The 23160-nt window shown below is 33.7% G+C and overlaps 3 protein-coding genes across 4 annotated transcripts; 2 read left to right on the forward strand and 1 right to left on the reverse strand.

Moving 5' to 3' along the window:
* Positions 1 to 9095: 9095 nt before the first annotated feature.
* On the reverse strand, positions 9096 to 11137 carry LOC108206632 (acyl transferase 4). The gene is made up of 2 exons (XM_017376999.2): positions 10544 to 11137; positions 9096 to 10125 (listed from the first exon to the last, which is right to left on the reverse strand). Exons 1-2 carry the CDS (start codon positions 10952 to 10954, stop codon positions 9256 to 9258), a joined length of 1281 nt encoding a protein of 426 aa, XP_017232488.1. The 5' UTR covers positions 10955 to 11137; the 3' UTR covers positions 9096 to 9255.
* Positions 11138 to 13701: 2564 nt separating this feature from the next.
* On the forward strand, positions 13702 to 16530 carry LOC108208340 (two-pore potassium channel 5). Of its 2 annotated transcripts, XR_010288814.1 has the most exons (3): positions 13702 to 14923; positions 15373 to 15438; positions 16125 to 16259. XR_010288814.1 is itself a non-coding variant. In XM_017378864.2 (2 exons), the coding sequence occupies exons 1-2, from the start codon at positions 13917 to 13919 to the stop codon at positions 16270 to 16272; spliced, it is 1155 nt and encodes a 384-aa protein (XP_017234353.1). In that variant the 5' UTR covers positions 13711 to 13916; the 3' UTR covers positions 16273 to 16530. The 2 variants fall into 2 exon arrangements, 1 of the variants encoding a protein (XP_017234353.1); XM_017378864.2 differs by lacking the exon at positions 15373 to 15438 and having other exon boundaries at positions 13711 to 14923; positions 16125 to 16530.
* A 2354-nt stretch (positions 16531 to 18884) lies between these two features.
* LOC108205705 (uncharacterized) lies at positions 18885 to 22043 on the forward strand. Its single transcript, XM_017375731.2, has 3 exons — positions 18885 to 19080; positions 19334 to 19703; positions 19900 to 22043. Exons 2-3 carry the CDS (start codon positions 19357 to 19359, stop codon positions 21818 to 21820), a joined length of 2268 nt encoding a protein of 755 aa, XP_017231220.1. The 5' UTR covers positions 18885 to 19080; positions 19334 to 19356; the 3' UTR covers positions 21821 to 22043.
* The last annotated feature ends 1117 nt before the right edge of the window (positions 22044 to 23160 follow it).

The following is a 23160-nucleotide window of genomic DNA, read 5'->3' on the forward strand; positions in this document are numbered from 1 at the left end:
TATCACAATTTGTGGGACAAGAAAGCAGGGTACGAGAATAACACACAAGCATAGCAGCAAGGAAAAACAAAACATAAGAAGAACTCAATTTGTTGATAGCAACTCATATTGGGCTTGTCATGTGTTGGATAAAGGGCTCAATATGGGCTTTCTTGACAAACCAAGTCATCACACGGATGCCTTTCTCGGGCTCAGGAAGAGAGCCTATTATTCCAACTGGAATAATGCTGGAGCCCTGAATTGGAACTACATTCACTTGTTGTCCATGTCCATAATCAACCTGGTTAAAATCTAGTTATCCCCACACGTATATGAATAATGTGGAGTACAGAAGAAGTGGTGCCATCCAATCTCCGAAAGAATGGGGCCGTTTGGGCAAACTTAAAAAAAGTGATTCCGTGCTTAAAGTAAAGAAGTGGATCAGAAATGAGAAGTAAATAAATTAATTAAGCGTTTGGAAAAGAAGTAGAAGCTCTGAGGGAGAAGTTAGCATTCCCAGCTTCTTAAAAATGCTTCTACTTTTTTACACAAACGGGTCAAGAAAAGCAGAAGCCAGAAGCATCTTCTCCTTCTTCAATACAAACAGCCCCAATATCTCAAAAATTTCTTTTCTCCGACAACATATTTTATGCGGAAAAATTTCATGAGACTTCAATATTGTCTTTTTAACGATTTAAAAATTTTCGTTCCAAACAATTACAAACTGAAAATAGTCGGCTTTGATTTTTTCTTTCCAATCCATTAAAAACTTGCTTCCAAAATATTTAAAACATAAAAAATTAAAATTAATATAATTTAATTCACTTTATCAATTATTTTTTATTGTTGATGTTTTTTAAATGATTAAAAATATTATTCCATACTTTTTAAGATATAGTAATTAATATACAATTTTTTTAATTTTTAAAATTCTAAAATTTCAATACAGTACCCCACAAAAACGTATGAAACTCAGAAATGTAATTTTAATTTTATAATATAATATACCAACCAACCAATTAGATATTTCATTTCAGAAAAATTGAAAGTAGAAAAGATTGATTTTTACTATCATTAAAAAACTTACTCCGATTTAGCTAGGATTACGTTTAACCCCGGTGCAAAGACGAGGAAGTTGACTACGTTCAATGATATTCCTGGACAATTGACCACAAAAATCCTCCTAGGACTGCATGTTAAAGACCTCATTCATTCTCCCGGAGTCAACAAATTATGGTATTCTCTAATCAATAATCCTGAGTTCATTTCTGTTCAATCGAGCATGCTGCATCCCTCTGTGATCACAATAATGTATTAGTTATCCCTCCTCTTATCCATCAAGTGATATATTGCACACTGTTCAACAATCGATACCGTCAAAAAATTTGAACTCTCTTTTACTACTGGAACTGATACCATCAATTCAGTACATGGTCTTTTGTTACTAAGTAATGCATAGAATATAACTTTCGAGATTTGTATTTGTGTAACCCCAGTCTTAACATTTACTATAACTGTCAATATTTGCATTTGTGGAACCCCAATCTTAACATTTACTGGAAAGTTACTTTTCCCTGTTTTGAGAACCTTATTAAAAAATTTGTATGGCATGATTATGTTGGCTTGGGATATAGCAAAGTTAGTAATGATTATGTAATCATTAGGATAATTACTGTTCCAACTAGGGGAGAGCATGGGCCGGTTCGGCTCGGTTTCGGGATAAAACCGGAACCGCAACCATATATCCTCGGTTTTTAAAATCGAAAACCGCAACCGCCGGTTCGGATTCGGTTTCGGTTTCGGTTTAAAAAACCCGGTTCGGTTCTAATCGGCTCGGTTTCGGTTACAAAACCGACAACGACACGATTGAAAAACAATATGAAGATAAATTGAACAGCGCAGAAACAATAAGTAATAAACAGTGGATTTCAAGTTTTCGATTAAAACAATTAGATTTTTAAAACACTATATTAGTTTCCATTTCAAAACGACAGACAGACAGTGTTTCAGTATCCCTTGAACAACAGGCATCATATTTGTATTTAAGATGGAGAGGTTTCAGGGCAAGAGATATAAAAAAGTCATTACAGACATAATGTATTGCATGTCTGTGAAGGCCGAGGATAATACTGTTTCTTTAAGTAGGTATAAATAAAGCTTGGAATGTGAATTTTACTAAGAGGCTACGGACAGACCGCAATGTTCATAGAGTAAATGGAGAAGTGCAGTTGAAACCACATAAAATATACTTCTTGTTACAGATAGATTTGTTTATATTTGCAAATATAGATAAAGAGCTCAATTCTGTGATCCAACCTCCATACATCAACTCTGTGATCCGAACACTACACAGACTTAGAAATATTTTCTATTTATTTATTTAATTTTAATAAAAAATTTCTAATAAACTATAAATAAATATATATATTATTTAAATAATCGGTTCGGTTCGGTTTTTTCGGTTCGGTTTTAACTAATAACCGGAACCGAACCCATGAAGTCGGATCGGTTTTTAAATTTTCGGTTTCGGTTTCGGCTCGGTTTTTTCCGGACCGGTTTTTACCGGTTTTTACCGGTTTCGGTTTCGGTTCGGTTTTTTTCCGGTTTTTTGCTCAGCCCTAGTTCCAACTACGAATCTGATGCGTAAGGTAGAGATTTATAGTTCGAGTCAGGATACTTGGAAGGAGGTTAGCTCACTTTCTGTTTGTATACATGTTGACGTTGATCATTAGGACTGAGCATTCAGTAAAAAACAAACTGAACCGAATTTAAATTCGGTTAACCGAAACAACAGGAAAATGCTATCGAAAATTGAACCGAAATTAATTTTGTTTTAAAACCGAACCGAAATTGATATTTCGGTTATTACCGAAAACATAATTTTAAAACCGAAATTTGCAGAATCTTGAATTACAAAAAACAAATGCAGAAATTATAAGTTTACAAGTTATGACGATTACTGAATCTGAAAATTTAAATACATCCCTAGCATTAAAAACAAAAACGCTTCATATCTAAGTCTAATATCTATCACAGTCTTCACAGGTTCAAAGAATCATAGTTAGACATAAGACTAGCAAGTGGCAACTGCTAAGGGCTGACTGCTGAAGTGCTGATTAGCTAGAGCCTGGAGACATACAAGCTATTGGTGCTCCTCTCATGACTGGTGCTGCTGCAAAATGAAAAAAAAACTGAACATTAAACTTAACTTTCTTATATTCATTATAGAACTATGCAGTTTGAAGTTTATGCAAGATATCAAACCCATGTGACAATAGTAGTTCAAAGTGGACTGGATTTTTACGCTCATTCATCAATGTTATAACTTTTTTGCATAATTATTCGGAAAGATTCTTAAAGTTGTAGTTTTCTTACTATTTATCGTAGTAACTGCTTGAGCTTACCACTTTTTTATACATTTGGCCACTACACCATCTCTTAAGCATTTGCGATAAAGGAATCAAGTATTTAAAGTTCCATGTATATGAAAAGGCTTACAAACGAGAGGCAAGACGAGGAGGAAGAGCAAAAGCCCGGAATTCCTACGAAGCACTTCATTCACCGGAGCATAAAGAACGGTGACGAAGGAGATGATCGTAGTTAATATCATTTGAGCGACAATTTCGTAGATCTTGCGAATAAAGCCCCAACGAAGTTGATTCTAATCATGGCTCAAACCTGGGTACAAAGTTGATAAGTCTGATTCGCTGTCTACATCTTCCTTGCAGGTTTTATGTATAATTTAAGGGTGGAGTTTCTGAATTAGGTTTAATTTGGAGGTTGAATTGAGGGTTTTAAATTAGGATAAATATGTAGGTTTGTGCTAGATCAGGTTTAAAGATTAGTGGGTTAAGAAGCTGATGTGTCACTATTAAACGGCATACCGTTTAAAGTCAAACCTATTTAACATGTTACATATTTGATGATGTCTTGGCTAATCGACTTGTTTAGTTTCAGAATTGCATATCAGAGTTTAGCTGGAAATCAGAGGTTATAGCCTACAAGCGATATCAGAGTTTACGATGATCAGAGTTTAGAGGCGGCTGATTTCTAGGAGCGGATCTGGATAAACAAGGAAGATAAAGACTAAGGAGATTGCACAACTCAGGACAGCAAAAGATAGCTGTTGATTGATTTATTTTAGGAAGCAGATCATTACTAAATCAATCAGAAGATATCATGTAACTATATATATAAACACAGTTTAGTGTTTACTCTAGAGGAGTTGGAAATTAAGTACATCATTCTCTGTAACCTAGCAGCTCTCAGTGATAAAATATAAATCACTGAGAGATTATTTGTATGCTACTATGATTGAGTTTTATTAAAGTTAATAAAAGTTAAGTTAATTTATTCTCTTGTTCTTGTGAATTGTCTTTGATTGTGTTCACTATATATATCTATATAGTGTTAATATTCGGCCTAACATAACAGCCGTGAAAATTTTCGTGTGTTTAGTGATTCGTGTGAAATATTTACGCTGTTAGGTGTTTTGAATGAAAACTTTTTGAGTTTGATGATCCAACTAAATTCGTAGTCAGTTAAGTGACCAAAATGCCATTTAACCCATTTTGTTGAGCTATAATTGTTAAGTACAGTAGTTAACAGTTCTAATTAGTGTGTGGTCTAATTTTTTTTTTCAAATATAAACTACTCCCTCCGTCCCATTTTAACTGCTTTGACTTTTTGCACGTATTTTAAGGAGTTAAAAAAATCACATCTAGGCATAATTATTTTTTATTAAGTTTATATCAAATAAATTTAAAATCTAAACTTTTTTTATTAAGTGTAGATATTGTTTTTTCCATCTTAATATACGTGTCAAAAAGTCAAATATCGGTTATAATGGGACATAGGGAGTACCATATATTATTTCGATTATGTGTTTTTTTGGATATATTTTAGTGTTTTATTAGTAATTATCTTTATTTAAGTAGCTAGGCAGCTTTTGATCTTTCGACGCAACTTTAGTTTTTGAGTTTAGCAGATGCTTTAGAAATCAGATGTCAAGGAACCAAAGCCATCAATAAAAACAGGAAGACAATACTCACCCAAGAGTATGAACACTATGAATAAAAGTCTGGTGAATCATTGACAGACCTGTATGACAGATTTGTCAAACTACCGAATGACTTATCCATGGTGGATAAGGAATATGATCTTGAAGATTCAAATATGAAATTCATACTAGCTCTTCCTGAATAATGGGAAGTGAAAGCAACAACCGTAAGAGACAATCATGATCTTGGAGAGATGTCTCTTGATGAAATCTATGGAATGCTGAAAACTTATGAACTTGAGATGGAACAGAGAAGCAAGAGGCATGGAGGAAAACCCAAGCCTATTTCTCTGAAGGTTCAAGAGTCAGTTCTAAAAGAGGCTGCTTCTGTGAAACACAAAGGGAAGGCTCATGTTACAAAATCTGATATTGAGTCATCAAACTCTGAAAGTGACTCAAACTCTGATATCTCCTCAGACTGTAAGGATAGTGATTCTGAGATGATGCAATTGACAGCTTTGATGGTTAAAAGCTTCAAGTAGTAAAGTGTAGATGTAGAGTATAAACTGAATTGTAGTATAGTACTATATATTTATGTTATTTACTAAGATAGTAATATATTAATAATTGATAAAATAATTCGGTTAACCGAACAGTTATCGTTTACCCGCGGTTAAAAAGCCGAAATATTAATTTATTACTAATGAAAATCGAATATTTCGATTATTCGGTTCGATTTTCGGTTAACTGAACCGACTGCACACCCCTACTAATGATGAGGTGTTTTTTAATAGTAGCTTTTACTGGTTACAAATGCTGAACGAGAGAGGGTACCGTTGTAACCACATTAGTTAGTTTTTTTGATGTTAATTGACTTTGACAACGAGGTCTTTGGGAAAATTGAAATGCCAAGACAAGTTTCCAAGTGCGTGAATTCATATGTCTCATATAAACTTATGGAGTTCGGGGGACACTTGCTCTTTGTTATTGTTTGGATTTTATTTTTCATTCATCTGATTCTTTTGTATATGATAGTCTCACAGATTTCATTAAATGTTATGTTAAGTTTATCTTTTTTGAACATCTAAATACTTATTAATAAACAAGTCATGTCTACCTTGATTAGAATATTCAAGATCAAAGTAATAACACAGAAAATAAAATTTTAATGTCTATATAATGTAAATCTTTACCATTTTACAACATAAACATGTCATGTCCACATTGATTAGAATGTTCAATACCAAAATGATAACACTGAAAACAAAAATTTAATATTCAGACTATGTAATTTTTTACCGTTCACAACATTATGTGCAATACTACTAGTTGGAAAATTTTCCTCAAAATCTAATACTCTTCTTTACTAAGAAAACTAGTGCAAAAATAGTTATTTATTATTTAAAACATGGTTGTAATTTTTTTTACCGAACTTTTAAAGCAGATCGAAGAGATGAGGGATGATGTAAATGGTTCGGTTCCGGTTATACCTTCCAACCGAACCGATAAAAACCGAACTGAACCATTTATTAAAATAATAACTAAGTTATTAAATTATATATATAATATATAATAAATGTATAATTTATATCATATTTAATAAGCTTGTTTGAGTATCAATTTGAAAATTTCCCTGAAGTTCATATAAAATTAGGCGAACAAGAGTCCAATGTTCACAACATAAGAAAATGGTTAGATTAGGAATTTTATTTAGCCATTCGGGACATGCACATAGACAATGGAATCATCCCAGCTTCACTGAATAAAGATTTTGTTCACCAATTTCACTAACAACTTGAGTTTCTTATCCTAAAGCTTAAAGTAGGCCTTCAAATCTTGTTATGATCAAGTTAATATCAGATCACAGTAACACAGAAGCATTATGTATCGAAATTCTGCTTAAGGCTAATTTATATTCTCACTGTCAGAATTTTGAACAAATGAAATATCGTTACTTTTGTTAACCTCCAATATTATATTAATTACTATATCTAAATTACGCATATCAATGTGTCTCGTTCATATATCGTTTTTCTTTCTTATATTTGTCGGTTTTATAACCGAAACCGAGCCGACTAAAACCGAACCGAGGTTTTTTAAACCGAATCCGAACCGGCGGTTGCGGTTTTTAATTTTAAAAACCGAAGATATATGGTTGCGGTTCCAATTTTATCCCAAAACCGAGCCGAACTGGCCCACGCTCTCCCCTAGTTCTAGTAGTATATATTATATTATGGATAATGCAATTGACTTTTACAAGACTGTAATTGAAAATCCAAATCTTTTTATGTAATTGTCAATATATTCCAGTTTGAGAGGTTGGACAATCAGTCTGGATCGGGGTTAAGGTCCAAGCGTCCGAAATGTGATTAGGTATTCTATAATTATTAATTCTCACTTGTCCAATTTTGATTCAATTTAGAGTGATTGTGTTCTTGTAATAATTTAATTGAGTCTCGATGTGACAGCGGACCACGATTCGGAGAAAGCAGCGGAGGACGCATAAAAGGCTTGCAAGAAGTTTTATGTTGTAACTCTAAGGACGTGTCCTTCTTGTTATTTTCTTTTTAATGTTAAGAACTTTGTATTTTGTAGTTTGTGAAAGTTAATATTGTGGTTCCAGTACTATTATATTATGGATAATGTAAGGCAAAATTTTGCAGAATGAAAATGGCATTGATGTTTGTAATTAAGATGGAGACCTTTTGATTCATACCGACGAGATATGTTTTACACCAAAATAGTTTGCAGCGATGTGTTAGGGTGTGAAATAAATGTGACAAAAAGTCAGGGGATTCATAGGGGACGCCTCCATCATCAATGGTGTTGTTACTTCAATTTTCTTCGGGAATGGTTCCATTGAGGCTTTGAGATTATTTGATTCCGTGCAACCTATGTTGATGGAAAAGAATCATATAAGCATCTTTAATGAAAAAAAATCTTATAAGCATCTTATCAGAATCTTATAAATCGTTATGCCTTTCTATTATTTTACACTATTGTTGGAATGAACAATTACTTTGTGTTCTTGGGATAGTTATGCTTCTTTTTTAATGATTAATTTTGTAATTTTGGATGTGCCTGTTCGTTTCTATGAGGATACACGAGTTCGTTTATATTGCACTTCTAGCGCAACTCATTTTGATTAGAGCAGTAAACGAACCGAACTGTTCGGTAAGCTCGCTAGGTTTGGTTCGTGTTCGAGTTCGGTAAGCTCGTCTTATAAACTTACCGAACACGAGTTCGAACAACATTTTCAGTCCGATAAGTTTAACGAACCGAACTGAACTTTTAAGGTGCTCGGTTCATTAAGCTCGTGTTCGAATCGAGTTCGAGAAGCTCATGTTCATTCGACAATCTTTTTTGTTAGGTATTAAAAGCTTATATTAAGAGTGCAAATTATTGTAGTTCTATTTCCAAGTACGAGCACCAGTTTCTTGATTTTGACTTTGATTTTTTTTGACAAATATTACTTATAACTTTACAAGTAGGTCGAACCTAGGATTTAGAACGACACAGGATAAATTATTAACCGTTGAACGACACAGGATAAATTATTAACCGTTATTCAAGCGTGCTTGATGGTATGATCTCTAGTATAAGGTGTAAGGTATGAAACAAAGGAATAAATGAAATTCATAAACAATTGTCCATAACATGGTTCAAATTTCATTCCATTCGTCCGATTTATTCACCTCAATCAAATTCAAAATCTTCTATATATAACTATATAAGTATTCCAGTATAAAATTTAATATAAAAACTAAATTTTTTTAGAAATAAGTTTAAAATTAATGAGTTTATACATGATATTAGAATTATCAATATTCGGAAACAATTATATACTAATGAGATCCCGTTTATGAATTTATGCATCCATCACCGGTTATGTGACTTGTCTGACGAGTGATGAGAATGGAAGAGGATGTCGAGTACCGCAAAAACAATAATAATAATTATTATTATTATTTTTTTGTCACAAAACAATAATTATTTTTGAAGTGATTAATTATACTTCGGAAGGTGTTCAACATCACATGTATTTCAAACTTGATACGATCCAACAGATTGTTCTTGTCAAACAGTTATTTTTGTCTATATTCTCTATCAAATTCCATGCGAGTACAATTTGGTTAGGATAGTTCACCATTTTGTAAAACAAGAAAGCAGCAAACGAGGATAACACACAAGAATAGTAGCAAACAAATACGAAACTCGAGAACTTAATTTGCATTTGTATCCGATCACAACCATATTTGTTGATGGCAAGAAGCAACTCATATTAGGCTTGTCATATATTGGATAAAGGGCTGAATATGGGCTTTCTCGACGCACCAAGTCATCAAACGGATGCCTTTCTTGGGCCCAGGAAGAGAGCCTATTATCCCAACTGGAATGATACTGGATCCCTGTATTGGAACTACATTCACTGGCAGCCCATGTCCATAATCAACCTGGTTAAAGCCTAGTTTTCCCCACTCTGATATGAACAATGTGGTGTATACAAGAGGTGGTGCAAATGGATCCACAGGCCCATTTTCATCCCTCAGCTCACCTCTGATCCATCTGCCAAACTCATTGGGAAGTTGGGTCTTAGCCTGTTGGATCAGTTTTACCACATTGAAGAGTGATTCACTTTTGATCATTTCACTTGAGGCAGTGATGGTCACTGGAAAAAAACAGTTGCCATAGAAACCTTGGGGCAATGGTGGAGTTATTAAATCGCGACAATTTGCAAAAAACACAAGCTTCATTTCTGTATCTTCTTGCAGGTCTATGGCCCGTGTTCGATGCATCCATGTCATTGCAGCTATGATCTCAAAGGCAGAACAGGTCTGCCCTGTGGACTTGTTGTATTTTTGCTTGAGCTGGTTGATGTGATCCAAAGTTATGTCTATGTTTGCATGCTCCAGCTGGTAATTTGGCATTGGTGGTGGTAAGTTTGGCATTGGGAGAGTAACTTGTGTTGATTGGCTGCTTGGTGGTGGAGCAAAGTCTCTGGACCAGATTGGTTCAACACTGAGATGCTTGAGGCCTCGAGCCATCTCACCGACTGCATTCAAGAACCGGGCTGCTCCCAGTCCATCACAAATGCTATGGCAGAATACAAGGCCGATCACATATCCACCACATTTGAATTGTGTTACCTGAGATTGTTTTCCATGAGTTTTCGACAGAAGATAGTCTCTACAGAGCAGTCATTACTAGCTCGAGTAAATTAGTAAACAAATTTTATGTACTATTAAAACTTCAAACCTTCAAGAGTAAATTTATGGAAATTTCCCCATGGGTGTTTTAATTGGCCTATGTGAGGAGAAAGACGTAAACTGAATTCTGATACCATGTTAAGTAACCAATTCTTTCAAAACCTTGAATTATCACGGGATCTTTAGAAATTAGAACCAAAAAGATTTGAAGAAGAACAAAAGTCTTTGGACTGAACAAGTAAAAACTATTAAGTTCATTTTTTAGCTCTAAACTATCTTGTCAGATACTTACCTTAGTTGCACATATAAAACCAACAAATGGGAAGATAATTTACAATTAAGTAGTGATGAGCTATACCTGCATTAAAATGAGGGGATCAGATTTCTGTTCTTCGGGAGGAGAATCTGGAAGAAGCTTATCATAGGGAATGCACATAACATCATCAAAATAAGCAACATCATCAAGTTCACAACTTGCTGTTGCTTCCACAAACCAGACACCTTCACCAGTGCATGAAACTTGTAGCTGGCCTTGCAGATCATCATCTTTAAGCCGCCCCGCGAGCGGATAGTAAGGAACCAAGGCTCTGGACAATGCTTGTCGAATTATACCAGCCGCATTAGGCCCATGCCTAAACACATGCAACGTTCGAGCATTGCATCTAAGAACATGCAACTTATCGATCACAGAGAGATCAAGAACTTCAATTGGCGTCGGCTCAGAAGGCGCAACGAGTCCTTCGCTTGATCTGCTTACAGAAAATTCCATTGCAATAACAGCTAGATACTGCAGTATTGGATGAAGGTCTGGCAAGAGGTGTTATGAATTTATATGTGGTTTGAATCATATAAACAAGAAGAAAATAATTTGCAAGAGGAGTGAAAAATGATTCAACTCGTTATATTCAAGTCTTCAAAGTCTTCTTTACTTGCAAGTACAGTTTTAGTTGGTACTCAAAAAGTCAGGACAATCGATTTATTTTATATCATTTCTTTAGCTTAATTTGGTACAAATATACTCTAACATTGAATTTAGCTAACAGAAACAACTATTACTTCTGTCCGTTCATTTCTATGTAATTTTTTTTTTGAATGTTCAATTCAATTATATACATTTTTAAATCAATCAATAGTTTATAATATAAGTACTTAACTACATTTATTATTTTTTTCCACTAGACTCACTTTATATATTAGTAAATATTAGTTGATCTCACTATTTTACTCATTTTTCTTATATTTTTCTACTAAATTACATATTTTTTAATACATGTGTATATTATTCCGTGGACCGGAGGAGCGCGGGGACTAATGAACCATGAGAAATGATTTAAGGATGAGATTCTCCACATATTTTGGTGAAGTGGAGTATTAACTAAGCAACAATATGTGGGAGACCCTAGATAGAAACACAGACAGAGACCCGCATATGTATTTTTTCTACTAAAGCTTCAAATTTGTCCAAAGATTTAAAACTGATACAAGTTGGGGGTTAGATAAAACTGAGGTTTCATATGTATATTAGTTTTTTATTATCTCTTTTGAAAAATTACTTTAAATATTTCTTAATATTCCAGGGAACTGGACTTTCTTAGGATTTACTGTATCTTATTGACAACTCATTTTGCAATACAGAGGATAGACGCGTTGATGTGTCCACTTTGCTATGTAAATAATGATTTTATCCACATTTTCATATAATGCTATCAATAATGACTTGTTGAAATTTTTGCTTACAAAATTTTTGAGTTTGTTGTAAATGACCTCATGATGATAGCATAGTTGACATCGCCGTTGACGAGTTTAATACATTACTCCTATAATTTTTTATGGTGTCTATGGGCACACCATAAAAAATTTGAATTTATATTAGGCTTTGACAAAGATACTGAGTATCCAAAATTTGTTTCCAATTTTTTTTTCAAATTTATGTTGACAATATATGATTGGTTACACTTATACTAATAAATAATGGAACTCTTTATATATACGCAAACCATCCGATTAAAATCCACACATAATCATTTGGAAAAAAAATAGAGGTAATTTTGACATCCCTCCCACTAGCATTTGACTTTAACATGTACACGATTGAGACTTTATTGGAAGCAATAATGGGTTTTCATTTTTGAACATTCCTGGATAACTTTGTTTTGTGACATATCAGTTGAGACTTGAGTCTGTGCTCAGTTATTTGGACTCATTGATATAACACATTTTTATTCAAGAAATATTTTTACGTAAATCATATTTCATCAGTTATTAATTAAAAAGTTAATAATAAGTGGTCAATTTGAAAAATATTTCTTTTTCATCTTTAATGAATAATTTTTTCCGGGAAAAATGTCACTTTCGAAAAAATTCTCTTCCTCCGGATTTTACTTTTTAGGGAACAAATGAACCTAGAGAAATATTTACAAAATTTAGAGGGGGTATTCATTTGAGATTTTATAGATTTATTCTTAATTGATGAATCTGTGGGTATTTAACTCGGATTTTAGAAAATGTATCAGAATTTTGGGGTATTCAATTAAAATTTCAAATTATGTTATAAAATCTGGTGTTATTCAATCAGGATTTTAAATTATATTTTAAAATCTAATGATATTCAATTGAGATTGTTTAAAATTTGATGGTATTCAAATACTGATGAATTTTTTTTGACTTCATAAAATTATGGATTTGTAAGATTGTTCAGTGTATTTTGAGTTTTTTGAAATTCCATCAAAATCTATGAGATTTTAAAGTATTGTGCATAAATACTAATAAATTTCATCAATTTTGGGACATTTTATCAAGAGTCTGTAAAAATCAAAATCGGATACAATTCATTAAAATTCATAACAAAAAATGATCAATTAAAATCTCAATTCATTATACCTTCATCAGGTTCTGAGCATTTGTTTGACTCCTAAAATTATATTCTGAAATATAAACAAATGCTAGAAAATGGCAATAATAATTTAAAAAATATGATTTCATAATTACTTAAAATAAGAAAGTGAATTAAAAATGAAAATTAAATAAATTAATAAATCATTTGGAAAAGAAGTAGTATCTCGCAACAAAAAATGCTATTTTCTATAGTTTCTGTGTTCAGCGTTTGGAAATGCTTTTTCCTATAGCTTCTGTCTTTATAATTAAAAGATAGGTCTATCTATGTTGTGCATATTTTTTATGTAAAGAAAATATATTCAGATTTCTGAATTTATTTTAAATATTCAATAGAGGGAATTATAATATAAATTTGATTCTAAACATTGTGTATGTTATAAAATTTTAACATAAAATAATAAATTATTAACATATTAATAAATTATGAATTAACTTGACGCAAGGATATTAATTTATCAAGAAACAACTTCAATAATACTTCAACAGTATCTGTATCAAACATTTGTAGTTTTTGGTGGCAAGTACAGGAAGCGCAAGGCAACCCCCATTCCCACTACGTAGTATCAAAAGGGCAGCCCCATTCCCCACTACATGTCTTCAAATATTTCAACTCAGTCTTCACCGTTCATCTGTCTCTCTTGACACAGATAACTCCTATATTTCCTCACTCAGACTGTGCTGAATAATTACATTCCACACCCCACCTTTCATCCTCAATCTTTACATCTCATCATCCATACCCCATACATACCACCTCTAAGCTACTAACATCTTTCACAAGTGGGCTCTCTCTCTCTCTCTCTCTCTCTCCCCCCCTCTCTCTCTCTCTCGTTAAAATGGAAGAACCATCATTTCTTAGTCCACAACAACTTAAACAAACTCTTCTTAACTACAATCAAGACTACACTCTTAACACTACTAATCACAATATTAATCAAGAAATTCAATACCCTCCTTCCCCTTGTTCTTCTGATGATGATTTCAACTCAAACCCCATCACAATTCCCCTGTTTTTTAATCCTTCCAAGACTCGAAAAACACTTCACCGCTGCAGGAGTTCCCCTGCAATGACTGTTATGCATGACACCAAGAAAAGTGTGGCAAAACCTGTGCCAAATTCAGGTTCTTTAGTTAGACAAGCTACCCTTTTGCTCATTGTGTATTTGATCTTGGGAATTTTGATTTATGCGTTTAATCGTGATCATTTTTCGGGTATCGAGACTAATCCCTTTATTGATGCTATATATTTCTGTATAGTTACTATGTGTACAATTGGTTATGGTGATATTGCACCTTCTTCTGCTGCTGCTAAGATATTTGCTTGTTTGTTTGTGCTTGTGGGGTTTGGTTTTATTGATATCTTGTTATCCGGGGTTGTGAATTATGTTCTTGATTTGCAAGAAAACATGATTTTAACGGGCATTGAAGAGAATTCAGTAGAGGGGTTTTCGGTTAAGAATTATATTTATGATAAGGCTAAAGGGAGGATGAGAATCAGGTTGAAGGTTGGTTTGGCTATCGGTGTGGTTTTCTTGTGTATTGGACTTGGGAGTGTGGTTTTGTACTATACGGAGGAGTTGAGTGTGATTGATTCCTTTTATTTGGCTGTGATGTCCGTTACTACTGTTGGGTATGGCGATAGAGCTTTTAAGACTCCACAAGGAAGGTTGTTTGCATCGTTTTGGCTTTTGTTTTCAACGTTGGCCGTGGCTAGGGCATTTTTGTATTTGGCAGAGGCAAGGATTGATAAGAGGCATAGGAGGATAGCAAAATGGGTGTTGCACAGGGAAATCACTGTCGAGGATTTGGTTGCTGCTGACCTCAATCACAATGGCTTCATAAGGTATTTTGCTATCTTTTAGCTTGTGCTCCATAGTGATTTCAAGGTTAAGGAAATAATATATACTTTTGTTGTAGTTAAACTCTTTTTTAGTATTGTTACAAATAGCTTTAAGTTACGATCTTCATGGGGTGTGTTTACTATGTGAATATGTCTCTTTAGCTTGCTTGTACGTTATCCAGTGATTTCGAGTAGATTAATTGATATTTCTTTGTTCAAGTTTCAATCTTTATTGAAATTGTTACAAACAACTTAGTAATGACTATTAACATTAGGTCCAGTGTATTTGGGCACCTTGAGTAGCATAAGAAGGGGTTGGAAAGAGCATATTATGGAATTCAGCATTAATTACATAACCAGGGTTAACGATAGTTATAAGTTGCGATGTTTGATGAACTTGGTCTCCAAAAAGGCTAGTACTTTAAGCATCAGTCTTTCGCTTTATGACGCAGGTAGGCAATGAGAGCTATCATATAACGGATAAGCTTCAAATGCAGATGTCATAATGTACTAGATGGGTAAATGACGGACTAGTAATTAGTTCTTTCTGTTTCTATGACGTGTTATTTCAAGTTTATCGACAAGCATGCGACTTTTGGATAACGCTATTTGAGGTGTTTCATGAATTCTGTTCCTCAGAGAGAAAAGAACCTTTTCTTTTTTTGCCCTTTCATATATGTGATTGTGTAGACGCACAATGGTAATGATATTATTTAACTTTAAAACCATAATTTGTTATTTTTTTATTGCTATGATGCTAATACTGATTTAATATTTATATTCTTTGGTTAGCACTTAGCTGTCTAGATATTCATATTTAATATAATGTGGAGTTGTTGGCATTTGCTCGGTCCTGTCTGCTGTATCGATGACCCTATATTACTTGTTCCTTTCTAATTATTGCAATTTGTATTTCTACAATACCCATGGTAGGTCAAGCCCGAGCATGCCACATATATACACACACTAGTCATATTTCTCTTCACATGTTCCTTGTTAAGCAAGCAACTAAAAGATTATCGTATAATATTTTTCATCAATATGATTCTCATGTCTCCTTTCTTTTTTTGTTTTTCTAAGTCTAACCTTGTTTAGATGTTTGCTATTTTTTGTAATGCCAAGTCTCCTTCGCCCCTGTTCTATTTCAAATTTCTTTTTCAGATTTTAAATGTTGAATTAAAGTTTTTGTTTCCCTTTGTTGCAGCAAATCAGAATATGTTGTATACAAACTTAAAGAGATGGGAAAGATTGGAGAGAAAGACATACTGCAGATATGCGATCAATTTAACAAGCTTGATCGCAAAAATTCTGGAAAGCTAACACTGCATGATCTGCTGGGGCGTAGATTGTAGCATTAGGGGATCAATTAGGGATGGAAGAACGCGTATCTGTAGAAGCAGAGAAGGAGTCTTATTCTGCAGGGGATGTACATACCTAGGACTATAGAAGGTTGCAAAAATTCTTAACACAAATCCATTAGTTAGATACTGAATATTTTGGAGTAGTATGGGGTATATATTAAATTGTTATGAAAGGAAATCCTTGTAACCCGTGTAACCAGATTTATCCCTATATCGGTGGGATTGAAATGTAATCTAAATTTACAAGAATGCAAGTGATTTAATAGTTAAACAACGACTCGGTTAAAAAGAAATTCACCAATTCAGTTAAATCGGTCTATAAATTTACAACATAAGTCATAAAAATTAAATCCGTAATCCAACCAATTTGTTATACTTCGATTTCAATTGGTATAATAAATACTTAACGATTTCAATCGGTTTAATAAATATTTAGATAGTTTGGTTAGTTAAGTGAATATCCATCAAGCTACTTCGGTCTCCACGTGTTTGTGTCGGATGGAAAATCGTTATAATGTCAATCGAAGATAGAAGCAGTTGTGTATACTGGATACAAATTTTTTTGTGTAAGGTGAAGATAAAAAAAATTAGCTATCATGTCCATATAAGTATATTGGATGCAAAATCTTTTTAATGCCAAGTGAAAATAATTAACGTTGAGTGAAGATAAAAGAATTAGCTGTCATGCAGATGTATCGGATTGTAAAATCCTTTTAATACCGAGTGGAAACAAAAGAATACCAACAGTGTGTTTAACGGACGCAAAACTCTTTTAATATCAAGCGAAAAGGTTGCAAAACTCTTTTGATATCAGGTGAAAATAAAAAAATTATCAGGTGCTCAGCATGGTACACACTCAATAATGTCCTATTGTCTTGTCCCAACCATATATTTTTTTTCCCTGATGTTCCTTCCAACTCTATCATGCATTGGGCCACCAATAGTAGGCATATTTATTAATTTTTCAATATATAAGCTTAGTTATTAAAAGGAGAGTATTAATTTGATTATTCTAGTATTTTACATTATTATATATCAAAATAAAAACTATTTTTGTTTATTTTCCCTACATTTGAATTAAAAAAATATATATGATTAGTAAAATATTGAACTTATTAGTGGACATAACTAAATTTACCGAAATTGAGTATGTAATCAGTATCTTATGGTACGAAATTCGCTTTTATCTTTTGTCCTGTTAATATTATCGTCGGAAGACATTTTCGACGACATCTGTTTTTTTAACTCATTTTATCAATTATCTAAATTAAAATTCAAATCCACATAGGAGATATCTGATCTTCTAATAATTCCAAGAAATACTTTTTGGATGATTGACTATGACAAAATTGACAGATCCAAATGTACTCCTATAAGTAAAAAGATTTCGAATATATATACAGGTTGTACTTGAAAGATTGTAAATTTATTGACAAGTCCCTTACAAATATATTAATTTCTAGTGACAATATATCATGTTCCTATATATATCATTCGCTAATACATGATCAATTAATAATTAGATCAAAATATATTCGACATCATCTCGTTTCCAATACTTACAGAAGTATCTCGGACGATGTCATAATCTTTTTGACATATAACATGTGTTGAACTACGTACTTCAACAAGTCTACGCATGGGATATGCAGCAATTTTGAATTTCGTACAATAGTAACCACAACTCCCTTCCAGGCCCGTAACAAGAAATAATATATTATATTAAAGAGAGTCCTTCACGTAAATTATTTTGAATGGGTAGATCAATCATTTGTTTTTGGGATCCGACATTAATTCTCTCATACCTACTAATTGATGTACTTGAGACTCATTTCGTCTAACTCCTAAAAAAACATTATATATACTGAATTAAAAGGGTCAGTCATCCTAAATTATCCTAAATTAGGAAATTTCACTTGTAGCATACCATGTCATAATGAATTGACGTAATTTTTCTATCGCGTATACATTCTCAGAATGATGGTATTTCTCAAAATGAAATTTTATTTCTCAACATCTTGAACCAATCATCTCTTGGATGGGATTGTTAAAGATTATCTCTTGGATTGGATGGGATTGTTAAGTGATATTTTAAATTTCTGCTTCTATGCAAATATTTATATACATATTCTTTATGTTATTGATTATATCGTTTAACGATTTCTTCTATTTTTTGATTTTTCTTTTCTTTTTAAATTATCTTTTTTTATTTTTGAACTAGTTCGCATGATTTATAATTTATTTTTTTCAATAAAAAATTCGTAATGTTTGACGAGTATTCGTGCCTATACAAGATAACATATATGGATTATTTAATACAACATTGAACATATACGATGATAATTAAATATCATTTATAATAATATTATATTCTCGATTTTGTGTCTAATCAAGAGATTATCTTCGATGAAATCTTTCAAGAATCAAACTTATCAAGTAATTTTGACCCTCTCCTAAATAAAAAAAAATATTATCTAAATTTTCGAGGAGATCTTGCATATTCTTTAAACTAATTATTTACTATTTTTGATGAATTTTTCGTTATTACATTGTTGTACGAGATGACACACTTTTTAAGTGAAGAAGAAAGAAAGAAACAAGCGTCGTCGTTTAGGTTGCTCCAACTGGAACCGGGTCGACCCACTTGGCTCTCTCGCTGTCTCGCAAAATCAAATACCCAATTTCACCGCTAACCCCTCCACACACACACAACTTATAATCAGGGTTTCACTCGCTCCCAAAATATTTAATCCACTTCACTAATAGCTCTATACATTCAACATCTCGATTCAATCTGAGGTCAGTACATCATTTTTTATATCTTTCTATTTCTTTACTCTTTTTTTCCCATAATTCATCATATTTTTTCTTAAAATTTGACCGTGTATGTAACATCCATGATACAGATCTCATCTTTTTATTGTTTAGAGTAAGCCCATTTTGTAATAGATTAATTCTGGTACTGTGAAGTTTTTTTTTGTTTAATTACTTGGATAATGCATTGTTAATTATTTCGGAGAAATTAGCTTTTTATTGTTGGTGTTTTTGCTAGGGTTTGATTGTAATGTGGATAGAATGAAGAAGGGAAAGCAAATTCTTATCTGTCAGTCTGGCGGGAAGCTTGTGACGGCGGATGATGGTTCCTTGTCCTACAAGGGTGGAGAGGCTCATGCTATTGGTGTCGATAATGAGATGCCTTTTGATGAATTGAAGTCTGAGATTGCGGATATGTGGAGATATGATCCTTGTTTTATTGTGATTAAGTATTTTCTCCCCAACAACAATAAGCACCTTATTACAGTCTCTAGTGACAAGGATGTAAAAAGAATGCTTGATTTTTATGAGGATTCCACAACAGTGGATGTTTATGTCTTCACTGCTGATGATATCATCGTTGAAGTGCCGGATGCGCCTGTCAGTAGGTATTTAACTTATCTTTTAACTAGTTATTTGCTGCTCAGTTTATGTAGAAAGTAGTCGTTGTGTTATGTGTATGACTAATGCCTATGTAGTTTACAAGTTCTTTATGCCGTTGCAAGTTAACTCTGATGGTACATGTGTTACTGTGAATTATCTAAAATGAAAAATGTCTGTGTGTGCTTAATTCCACTTTTGCAGATCCATCGTGACAACAATGCTCGAGCCTGTTACCCCTGTTGATCCTGGCAGCTCTGATGAATTTGTCATTCCTCTTGGTGAAGAAAACTGTATTGATCTCGAGCATCCTCCCAATCCGGAGCCTTTACTAATTGGTGATACTCAAACTGAGAAGCCGATGGAGCATGGGCAGTTTAAACACTTAAGATTATGGAAAAACTGTATCACTGGTATTGAACAACAATTTAATAGTGTTAATGATCTCCGCGATGCTTTACGCAAATACGCTATAGCACGTGGTTTTACATGCAAGTACAAGAACAATGATTGTAGACGGGTTAGTGCTAAGTGTAAAGCTGAGGGCTGTCCTTGGAGGGTTTTTGCTTCAAGATTGGGTACCACAAAGATGTTTATAATTCGGAAGTTTAATGAAACCCACACTTGTGGAGCTGGTACGAGCACAGGTGGTCGACCTCATGCCTCGAAGAAGTTGCTGGTAAGCATTATGAAGGACATCTTACGAGATTCTCCTACCAGCAAGCCATTGGAAATTGCTGAGGAGATCCAACAGGATTTTGGGATTGAACTGCAGTATTCACAGGCATGGCGTGGGATGGAAACTGCCAGGAAAGAGCTTCAGGGTACATTTAAAGATTCATACCATCATTTGCCTTGGTTCTGTGAGAAGATTGTAGAGACAAATCCTGGTAGTGTAGCCACTCTAATTACAAGAGAGGATATGAGCTTTCATCGTCTTTTTATTGCATTTAAAGCTTCATTGACTGGTTTCTGTAATGGTTGTCGCCCTCTCATCTTCCTTGATACCAAGACGGTGAAATCAAATTATAATTCTGAGCTTCTGACCGCTACGTCATTGGATGGAAATGATGGTATTTTTCCCGTCGCTTTCGCCATAGTAGATAAAGTAAATGCTGATAACTGGAATTGGTTTATAGAGCAAATTAACACTGCTCTTGCAGTGTCCCAACCAATAACGTTTGTTGCAGATAGAAAGATGGGGTTGAGTTGGTCTCTTTCCCATGTATTTAAAAATTCTTTCCAAGCTTATTGTCTGCATTATCTTACGGAAGATTTGAAGATGGAATTGAAAGGATCTCATAGTCAGGAAGTTATCCACATGGTTCTTGCGTGCTTCTTTGATGCTGCCTACGCAGCAACCGCTGATACATACAGGGTGTGTGTGGAAAATATCAAAAATATATCACCAGAGGCATATGAATGGATATTGAAAAGTGAGCCTAGATACTGGGCAAATGCACTTTTTGAAGGTTCGCGTTATAACAATCTCACGTGCAACATTACAAAATCGTTCTACGATTGGGTGTCCGACCTTCCCATCTTACCAATTACAGAGATTATTGATGGCATTCGACGTAGGATGATGGAGCTGATCTATACACGTCGGATAGATTCAGGTCAGTGGTTGGATAAACTAACTCCAACAATAGGAAATAAACTACGAGTAGAAATTGCAAAAGCACAAGAAGTTCACGTGGTAGAGTCTACTGTTGGGACATTTAAGGTTTCTGACGATCTTGGCGTAATTAGCATTTTGAACCTTGATCTCTGGGATTGTAGTTGTGGAATGTGGCAAGTCACTGGCATTCCATGCTTACATGCTGTTGCAGCAGTTGAATACAGTAATGGCGACATTTTTGATTATTGTTCCAAATACTTTACAACTGAAACTTTCCGGTTAATCTATATGGATTCTATAAATCCACTTCCAACAGCCAACATGCCCGTCCATAAAGATTCTTTCCCTGTAAAAGTACACCCGCCCGTGGTATCCCCTCCTCCACCAAGTATACCCAAGAGGAGAAGAATCCGTTCAAGAGGGGTTGTTAAGAGGCCACTACATTGTAGCAGGTGCAAAGGGATTGGACACAATAGAGCAACCTGTCCATTAATGCCAACCTAGTAGTATGCATTGTTTTCCTATCGTACTTGGGGCAAGTTGCCGAGAGCTACTGGTTAGGAATCATGGGGTGAATTTAGGTAAGAATTCAGGGTGAATATTGCTGGCAGATTTTACATCGTGTTTAATTACTGTTTAAAAAGTTTTCTCAATGTTTTTACTTTTTAGAGGAGGTTGATGTGCAGAACTTATGGAACAGGAACATGAAAACTGCTTCTGTTGTTTCTCCCTGGTCTTTAAAATTTTAGTTGTTTGAAATCTTGAAGTGCATTAAAGTACTGTTTGTAAAAATGTCCGAAACAGAGTTTGAAACAGTGACTGAAGAAGCGGTTAAAACAATAGTATCAAGTAAGATCATGTTACGTTTCTTTAAATCAAACTGCCAAGTGCCATCTAACTGAACAGGGAACTCATCTCCTCTGTAAGTACAATTTGAGTTGTAATGAGATGCTCTTGCAAGACGACGAGCTAACCCATTCATTTGTTTAACAAAATTAACTGAGCAATCGCCCATCTCAGCCAATAGCATTTCACACATTGTCAACTCAAAGTTTAGCAAAAGGATATTGGTCAATGCCAGGGAGCTGTTAGCGGTTAACTTGCATATACATTTTGGACCGTTAGAACTATAACAAAATTTTAATATGTCTAAAAAGCTAGACATGTTAAATAATATGTTATAATCCTAATCGTCGGTCCAAAATCTATGTGCCAGTTTACAACTTCCTGGCATGTGATTGTCTCGGACCCGTACCCTTAACAAAATTAAGTGTGCATTTACCTCTTTCGACCAATAGCATTTTACACATTATTAACCCGAAGTTTAAGAGTGTGCATTTACCACCCTCGACCAATAGCATTTTACACATTATTAATCCAAAGTTTAAGTGCGTACATGCAATCCATTTTAAGTAAACAGTCGCTCAATCAACCGATCGTGTTCAAACTCATAATTCGCCCGAAGCACGAATGTTTGAAATCCATTTTAAATGAGATTCCTCGTAGTTAGGGTGGTAAGATGATCCAGACGAAACATGACATTACTCTACTTAGATATCGGATCATTCTATATTTATTGTAATATCATTTTACTCGGATATAAGCTGATTTATGATATTTGACTTCTAGATTCACAACAAATATGCGCTAATATAGTTTTTTTTTCTTTCTAAAGAGGCAAGTTGTGATCTACAGGATATTATCCACTACCATTATGTATCATTTTTTTTAACTATAAAAATAATTATCATTTAATCTAAAATAAATATAATATTATAAAAATATAATAATCACATATTAAAACTTATATATATATATAATTTATTATGTATATATGATGATAA

This window comes from Daucus carota, chromosome 2 (genome assembly GCF_001625215.2).
Source record: "Daucus carota subsp. sativus chromosome 2, DH1 v3.0, whole genome shotgun sequence".
Classification (NCBI taxonomy): Eukaryota; Viridiplantae; Streptophyta; class Magnoliopsida; order Apiales; family Apiaceae; genus Daucus; species Daucus carota.